Consider the following 8826-nt stretch of genomic DNA (forward strand, 5'->3'; position numbering starts at 1 on the left):
AGTAGCAAATAAAGTACGTAGTTGACATAGTACTTAACTTTAATCCACAATTGGTGTACATCGCTCTTGACGGTACATGTTATAGTAATTTATATCAAATGCTATGGCGCCTTGCTAGGTCGTAGCAAATGACGTAGCTGAAGGCTATGCTAACTATCGTCTCGGCAAATGAGAGCGTAGTTGTCAGTGATCCATCTCTGGCTAAGTCGGCTGTACAACTGGGGCGAGTGCCACTACGTCTCTCTAGACCTACCGTGTGGTGGCGCTCGGTCTGCAATCACTGACAGTGGCGACACGCGGGTCCGACGTATACTAACGGACCGCGGCCGATTTAATGGCTACCACCTAGCAAGTGTGGTGTCTGGCAGTGACACAACAGTTAGTACAGGATTTTACTGAGTTTCTATAGCTCTGAACGCATATTGTGTACTTAATAACATCTACATTTCACTTGTTTCCACTAACTACAGACTCCTTTCTAATTTTTGAGTTTGCATCTATACACTGTTTTCTCTCTTTGTATCTGTGGTAATATTTGTCTTATTGTTCTTTCCACTCATTCCTAATTTCTTTTTAGATAATTTCACAAAGAAATCTGTATATATGAAACATATTGTTCATAAGACCTCAAAATAAAGAGAGCTAATGTGATCGGAAATAAGTTGATATAAAGTCAACAGCTACATAAAGTAACAAAAACTTACAAACTTAAACAGATGGGGCAAATAAATAGGAAGTTCTTCCTAATGTTGATGAGCTCTTTTTTTTCATTAACCAGAAGAACAGCTCCGGGTACAATGTTCTAAGCAGAACTGATATATGGGCTACAAATGAGCATATTGTAAGTTCCTTTTTTTCTGTTGCAACAGCATACAGGATGTCCTTAACCACTTTCTCCACTGGTGAACCATTTTCTGTTGCTGAATCCGTGACTCCACAAGCCTCTCCATTTCCTGTCAATGCATTTACAGACAGCTTTGTATGAATGTATCCTGAGCTCACAACAGCAACATTTATATTGTGTGCAGCAGCTTCTGCCCTCAGAGTGTCACTAAACGCTTGGACCGCATGCTTTGAGGCGATGTAGGCAGACCTGTAAGGAATAGCTATCTTCCCTTGAACACTGCTCACTGACAGTATGTGACCACTTTGCCTGTCAATCGTAGCCGGCCGGAGAGGCCGTGACGGCGGTTCTAGGCGCTACAGTCTGGAACCGCGCGACCGCTACGGTCGCAGGTTCGAATCCTGCCTCGGGCATGGATGTGTCTGATGTCCTTAGGTTAGGTAGGTTTAAGTAGTTCTAAGTTCTAGGGGACTGATGACCTCAGAAGTTGAGTCCCATAGTACTCAGAGCCCTTTGAACCAGGTTGTCAATCAAAATGGCAGGACTGCTTTTGTTAGTGCCATCTGCCCAAAGGCATTAATAAGCATGAGTTTGACATCGATATCAATGGATGTTGTCAGTATATTGCCCCGATAACTGATTCCTCCGTTATTTATTAAAATATACACTCCTGGAAATGGAAAAAAGAACACATTGACACCGGTGTGTCAGACCCACCATACTTGCTCCGGACACTGCGAGAGGGCTGTACAAGCAATGATCACACGCACGGCACAGCGGACACACCAGGAACCGCGGTGTTGGCAGTCGAATGGCGCTAGCTGCGCAGCATTTGTGCACCGCCGCCGTCAGTGTCAGCCAGTTTGCCGTGGCATACGGAGCTCCATCGCAGTCTTTAACACTGGCAGCATGCCGCGACAGCGTGGACGTGAACCGTATGTGCAGTTGACGGACTTTGAGCGAGGGCGTATAGTGGGCATGCGGGAGGCCGGGTGGACGTACCGCCGAATTGCTCAACACGTGGGGCGTGAGGTCTCCACAGTACATCGATGTTGTCGCCAGTGGTCGGCGGAAGGTGCACGTGCCCATCGACCTGGGACCGGACCGCAGCGACGCACGGATGCACGCCAAGACCGTAGGATCCTACGCAGTGCCGTAGGGGACCGCACCGCCACTTCCCAGCAAATTAGGGACACTGTTGCTCCTGGGGTATCGGCGAGGACCATTCGCAACCGTCTCCATGAAGCTGGGCTACGGTCCCGCACACCGTTAGGCCGTCTTCCACTCACGCCCCAACATCGTGCAGCCCGCCTCCAGTGGTGTCGCGACAGGCGTGAATGGAGGGACGAATGGAGACGTGTCGTCTTCAGCGATGAGAGTCGCTTCTGCCTTGGTGCCAATGATGGTCGTATGCGTGTTTGGCGCCGTGCAGGTGAGCGCCACAATCAGGACTGCATACGACCAGGCACACAGGGCCAACACCCGGCATCATGGTGTGGGGAGCGATCTCCTACACTGGCCGTACACCACTGGTGATCGTCGAGGGGACACTGAATAGTGCACGGTACATCCGAACCGTCATCGAACCCATCGTTCTACCATTCCTAGAGCGGCAAGGGAACTTGCTGTTCCAACAGGACAATGCACGTCCGCATGTATCCCGTGCCACCCAACGTGCTCTAGAAGGTGTAAGTCAACTACCCTGGCCAGCAAGATCTCCGGATCTGTCCCCCATTGAGCATGTTTGGGACTGGATGAAGCGTCGTCTCACGCGGTCTGCACGTCCAGCACGAACGCTGGTCCAACTGAGGCGCCAGGTGGAAATGGCATGGCAAGCCGTTCCACAGGACTACATCCAGCATCTCTACGATGGTCTCCATGGGAGAATAGCAGCCTGCATTGCTGCGAAAGGTGGATATACACTGTACTAGTGCCGACATTGTGCATGCTCTGTTGCCTGTGTCTATGTGCCTGTGGTTCTGTCAGTGTGATCATGTGATGTATCTGACCCCAGGAATGTCCCCTTCCTGGGACAATGAATTCACGGTGTTCTTATTTCAATTTCCAGGAGTGTAAATATGACCAAAAATTTCAAGAACCTTTGCTACTTTTCCTGGTAAAGCATTCAAATCAGAAAGATCCAGGGGAAAAACAACAGAAGGATGCGTAACATCAGTACTGTGTGTAGTTAATAACATATTTTTTACTCTTCTGAGTTCATCTTCACGTCGTGCTGCAAGGACAACTCTACATCCAGCTCGGTAGAAAGCGTGAGCCAGTACCTCGCCTAAGCCGGAACTAGCACCTGTTATCAGAACCACCTCTTCTTTCAGCCCGTATTTCGGTCGACGCCTCTGTAAAGACTTGTATGCTGCAAATATCGTGATTGGTAAAAGAGTAACCGTTGCGCATATTGTCACCAGCGTTCGCCATATACACATTCCTCTTCTATCATTGTATCGTCTCTCAGTTTCTTGCCACTCAGCTACCGGGGCCGGACGAAAAATTAGGTGGACTGGTGAGATAAGGAATGAAGTGTTTCTCCACAGAATCAGCGAAGAGAACATGTGGAAAACACTGACAAGAAATAATTCGCAATTGCGAATAAGGACAACCATCAGCTGTAGAATGGATTGGCGACAATGAAAATGTGTGCCGGACTCGGAACCGAACCCAGATTTCCCCTTTATCGGGAAACGGTCGCCTTACCATTTGGCTCTCCGTGCAACACTCACGCCCACACCCAAACTTCCATATGTCATCAACCATGCATCTGTATCCCGTACTCGTACATCCATTATGTACTGGGTGATCAAAAAGTCAGTATAAATTTTAAAACTTAATAAAACACGGAATAATGTAGATTCAGAGGTACAAATTGACGCACATGCTTGGAATGACATAGGGTTTTATTAGAACAAAAAAAAATTCAAAAGTTAAAAAAATGTCCAACAGATGGCGCTTCATCTGATCAGAATAGCAATAATTAGCGTAACAGAGTAAGACAACGCAAATATGATGTACTTTACACGAAATGCTTAATATGTCCACCATCATTCGTTAACAATAGCTGTAGTCGAGGAATAATGTTGTGAACAGCACTGTAAAGCATGTCCGGAGTTATGGTGAGGCATTGGCGTCAGATGTTGTCTTTCAGCATCCCTAGAGATGTCGGTCGATCACGATACACTTGCGACTTCAGGTAACCCCAAAGGTCTGGGGACCTGGGAGGCCAAGCATGACGACAGTGGCGGCTGAGCACACGATCATCACCAAACGACGCGCGCAAGAGATCTTTCACGCGTCTAGCAATATGGGGTGGAGCGCCATCCTGCATAAACATCGTACGTTCCAGCAGGTGTTCATCAGCCAGGCTGGGGATGATGCGATTCTGTAACATATCGGCGTACCTCTCACCCGTCACGGTAGCAGTTTTGCTGTCCAGCGCGATCTGTCGGACATTTTGTGAACTTTTTTTTTTTTTTTTTTTTGTTCTAATAAAACCCCATGTCATTCCAAGCATGTGTGTCAATTTTTACCTCTCTAACTACATTATCCCGTGATTTATTCAGTTTTCAAATTTATACTGACTTTTTGATTACCCTGTATATTCCCATACAGGACAGACACCAGAGAATAACTTCCATGGTAATACAGGGAGTTCTACAGGGCAGAAACTGTAGAGGAACACAAATATTGGAAACAAGCCAGCAAATAATTGAGGACGTAGGGCGCAGGTGTTACTCTGAGACGAAGGCTGATGAAAAAAGAAGCTGTAACGTCATGATACTCTCTTATGGGGTGTGGCCTAAATTACTTCTGTGTTTAAAGATTTCTCTCCGATAAGAATGGTATGCTATGTTTATTTGTTAGGAACTCTTCAGTCCAGTCAAAGCTGGTCTTGTAATCCATACGCTCGTATTACATTCATTAAGCGGCAGAGCGCGACTTAGCATCTTCTTCTTTCTTCTTTATCGTCGCCTTGTCCCACGTCACGTAGGGTCGGCGTTGATCTTCTGGATCCTTCTCCTCCATAGTACTCTATCCATTGTCTCTTCCTTCTACCATCCTTTCTCCCTTAGGTCCCCGGATATCTTATCCTTCCATCTCATCTTGGTCTTCCTCTCCTTCTCCCTCCTTCAATCTTTAAACCTCCCCTCTGTTTCCGATATACTCTTCCCCTTTTCTCTGCAAGTGTCCCTACCACCTACTCTGCTCTCTTGTATCTCTTTCCCCGTGGGTCCAACTTTCACAGCTCCTCTTTTCTAATCCTTTCCTTCCTTGTGCCCCACACATCCACCGCAGCATCCTCATTTCCGCCACTTCCATCTTCCTTTCCTGGGCTACTGTGATTGGCCATCTCTGCCCCGTATATCATAGCACGCCTTACCACCGACTTGTACACTTTCCCTTTCAACCCAATGCTCACCTTCTTGTCACACAACACTCCACTCATTTTCCTCTAATTGTTCCAACCGCAATTTATTCGGTGTCGTATATCGCTTTCCAGTCCTCCGTCCCTCTGTATGTACGACCCCTGGTATTTAAATTTGCAGACCGATTTCAGCTCATCGTCCTGGATCTTGCGAGACCTCATCTGCACATCCTTCAGTGCTAAATATTCTGACTTTGTCCTGCTAATTTTCATCCCTCTTCCTTCTAGTGCCTTCCTCCAATCCTCCAGCTTTTCCTCAAGTCTGTCGATGCTCTGCTCACAAAGAACCACAGCTTCCGCAAACATCATATTCCACGGCGCTTCCTTCTTCACATCTTTCACCAGCACACCCATAATTTTGTCAAAGAGGTAGGGACTAAGCGCAGACCCTTGATGTAACCCTACTTTCACTGGAAACTCCTTTGTCATGCCCACACTACTTCTCGCCTGTGTCATTGCTCCTCTGTACATTTCCTTCACTAACCTCACATACTTCTCTGACACGCACTGTTCTCTCATGCTTCTCCATATTTCGTCCCTTGGGACTCTGTCATATGCTTTCTCCAAATCAATGAAAGCCATATGTAGATCGGCTTGTAGCTCCCCCCTTTCTCTCCATTATCCGCCTTAAACCATGCATTGCATCAGTCGTTCCTCTTCCAGGCATGTACCCAAATTTTCATTGTGTGTGCCATCATTTTAATACCTCTATAGTTACTGCAGTCCTGTACATCGCCTTTCCCCTTAAATATTGGGATCAGTACACTAGTTCTCCACTCGTCTGGCATCATGACTGATAATATTAATGGGTGCGGTCTGTCCTTTCGGACATGTCCGAAAGAACACACAACATGCATTAATAAAATTAATTCGCCTCGATGGGCAACAGACCTACCTTCTTCAGTGCAGCTGCACAATTACGTCTGACTTCCTGAGAGTATCTCAAAGCAGCGACCATGCAAGACATGGACAGGGAATGTGGGGTGGGAGTGTGGGTCAGCTGAGAGGCGTGTCAAGATCGATATTCGGTGCTGTTGCGATAAACGCTGCGTCCGGGTGCCGCAGTGGTTAACGCAAGTGCCTGGTAAGCAGGAGATCCTGGGTTCGAATCCCGGTCTGGCGCACATTTTTCGCTCTTTGCCGCTGATTCCGCATTAAGTCCCAATTCAGCTGACATCAACAGTCCGTTCCTTTTCCTTTCTCCCCTCTCCACCTTTCGCTTAAAACGGAGCACAAATTACCCAGACTATATTAGTCCAATGTTTCTTAATGACAGCATTTAGCTATTTCCAACAGACTTTAAATAATTTCAAACGTTTGCTAAACTTTTTCTCGGTTACACGCTTTGTACATTAATTTCTTTGTGAAGTAATTAGATGTTGGAAGCTGTATTATACACGGAGGGTGGTTTAGCTGTTATTAATAAATGTTGTGGGCAACATGACAAATAAAAACATACGACTGTCCAAAACTGGTACGTATTTTTAATGGTTCACTCGGTTCTTATCGCATATTTTGCACATATTCCATCGTTGTGTTCATAGCCGACACAAAAGAGGTTAAAGGGCACATCTAGTTGTAACAGAATAAAAGCTTGTGGTTTTTTGAGTCTAAACCACAGTTATTTGTAACTTCGTCTTCCAAACGACAGTTATTTGTGACTACATCTTCCATATTTATACTTACATCCGTTCGAAGAACTAATTTAAAAAATAATTGTAAATTTATTGTTGTTGTAGTTATGGTCTTCGGTCCTGAGACTGGTTTGATGCAGCTCTCCATGCTACTCTATCCTGTGCAAGCTTTTTCATCTCCCAGTACCTACTGCAACCTACATCACTCTGAATCTGCTTAGTGTATTCATCTCTTGGTCTCCCTCTACGATTTTTACCCTCCACGCTGCCCTCCAATACTAAATTGGTGATCCCTTGATGCCTCATAACATGTCCTACCAACCGATCCCTTCTTTTGGTCAAGTTGCGCCACAAACTTCTCTTCTCCCCAATCCTATTCAATACTTCCTCATTAGTTATGTGATCTACCCATCTAATCTTCAGCATTCTTCTGTAGCACCACATTTCGAAAGCTTCTATTCTCTTCTTGTCCAAACTATTTATCGTCCATGTTTCACTTCCATACATGGCTACACTCCATACAAATACTTTCAGAAATGCCTTCCTGACACTTAAATCTACACTCGATGTTAACAAATTTCTCTTCTTCAGAAACGCTTTCCTTGCCATTGCCAGTCTACATTTTATATCCTCTCTACTTCGACCATCATCAGTTATTTTGCTCCCCAAATAGCAAAACTCCTTTACTACTTTAAGCGTCTCATTTCCTAATCTAATTCCCTCAGCATCACCCGACTTAATTAGACTACATTCCATTATCCTTGTTTTGCTTTTGTTGATGTTCATCTTACATCCTCCTTTCAAGACACTGTCCATTCCATTCAACTGCTCTTCCAAGTCCTTTGCTGTCTCTGACAGAATTACAATGTCATCGGCGAACCTCAAAGTTTTTATTTCTTCTCCATGGATTTTAATACCTACTCCAAATTTTTCTTTTGTTTCCTTTACTGCTTGCTCAATATACAGATTGAACAACACCGGGGAGAGGCTACAACCCTGTCTTACTCCCTTCCCAACCACTGCTTCCCTTTCATGTCCCTCGACTCTTATAACTGCCATCTGGTTTCTGTACAAATTGTAAATAGTTTTTCGCTCCCTGTATTTTACCCCTGCCACCTTTAGAATTTGAAAGAGAGTATTCCAGTCAACATTGTCAAAAGCTTTCTCTAAGTCTACAAATGCTAGAAATGTAGGTTTGCCTTTCCTTAATCTTTCTTCTAAGATAAGTCGTAAGGTCAGTATTGCCTCACGTGTTCCAACATTTCTACGGAATCCAAACTGATCTTCCCCGAGGTCGGCTTCTACCAGTTTTCCATTCGTCTGTAAAGAATTCGTGTTAGTATTTTGCAACTGTGACTTATTAAACTGATAGTTCGGTAATTTTCACATCTGTCAACACCTGCTTTCTTTGGGATTGGAATTATTATATTCTTCTTGAAGTCTGAGGGTATTTCGCCTGTTTCATACATCTTGCTCACCAGATGGTAGAGTTTTGTCAGGACTGGCTCTCCCAAGGCCGTCAGTAGTTCCAATTGAATGTTGTCTACTCCGGGGGCCTTGTTTCGACTCAGGTCTTTCAGTGCACTGTCAAACTCTTCACGCAGTATCTTATCTCCCATTTCTTCTTCATCTACATCCTCTTCCATTTCCATAATATTGTCCTCAAGTACATCGCCCTTGTATAGATCCTCTATATACTCCTTCCACCTTTCTGCTTTCCCTTCTTTGCTTAGAACTGGGTTTCCATCTGAGCTCTTGATATTCATACAAGTCGTTCTCTTATCTCCAAAGGTCTCTTTAATTTCCCTGTAGGCAGTATCTATCTTACCCCTAGTGAGATAGGCCTCTACATCCTTACATTTGTCCTCTAGCCATCCCTGCTTAGCCATTTTGCACTTCCTGTCGATCTCATT

General features: G+C 45.2%; 1 protein-coding gene across 1 annotated transcript; it reads right to left on the reverse strand.

The window, feature by feature from the left end:
- Window positions 1–708: 708 nt before the first annotated feature.
- Window positions 709–5861, reverse strand: LOC124553347 (dehydrogenase/reductase SDR family protein 7-like). Its single transcript, XM_047127222.1, has 4 exons — window positions 5321–5861; window positions 2928–3215; window positions 1376–1514; window positions 709–1162 (listed from the first exon to the last, which is right to left on the reverse strand). Exons 1-4 carry the CDS (start codon window positions 5859–5861, stop codon window positions 709–711), a joined length of 1422 nt encoding a protein of 473 aa, XP_046983178.1.
- Between the last annotated feature and the right edge of the window lie 2965 nt (window positions 5862–8826).

This window comes from Schistocerca americana, chromosome 11 (genome assembly GCF_021461395.2).
Source record: "Schistocerca americana isolate TAMUIC-IGC-003095 chromosome 11, iqSchAmer2.1, whole genome shotgun sequence".
NCBI lineage: Eukaryota > Metazoa > Arthropoda > Insecta > Orthoptera > Acrididae > Schistocerca > Schistocerca americana.

Coding starts and splice junctions, on each gene's coding strand:
- LOC124553347 (XM_047127222.1), bottom strand. CDS start 5,861: ATGGCTTTCATTGATTTGGAGAAAGCATATGACAGAGTCCCAAGGGAC. Junction 1,515..2,927: donor AAAGGTTCTTGAAATTTTTG/GTCATATTTACA, acceptor TTCCATTTCCAG/GAGTGTATATTTTAATAAAT. Junction 1,163..1,375: donor AAAGCAGTCCTGCCATTTTG/ATTGACAACCTG, acceptor CCGGCCGGCTAC/GATTGACAGGCAAAGTGGTC.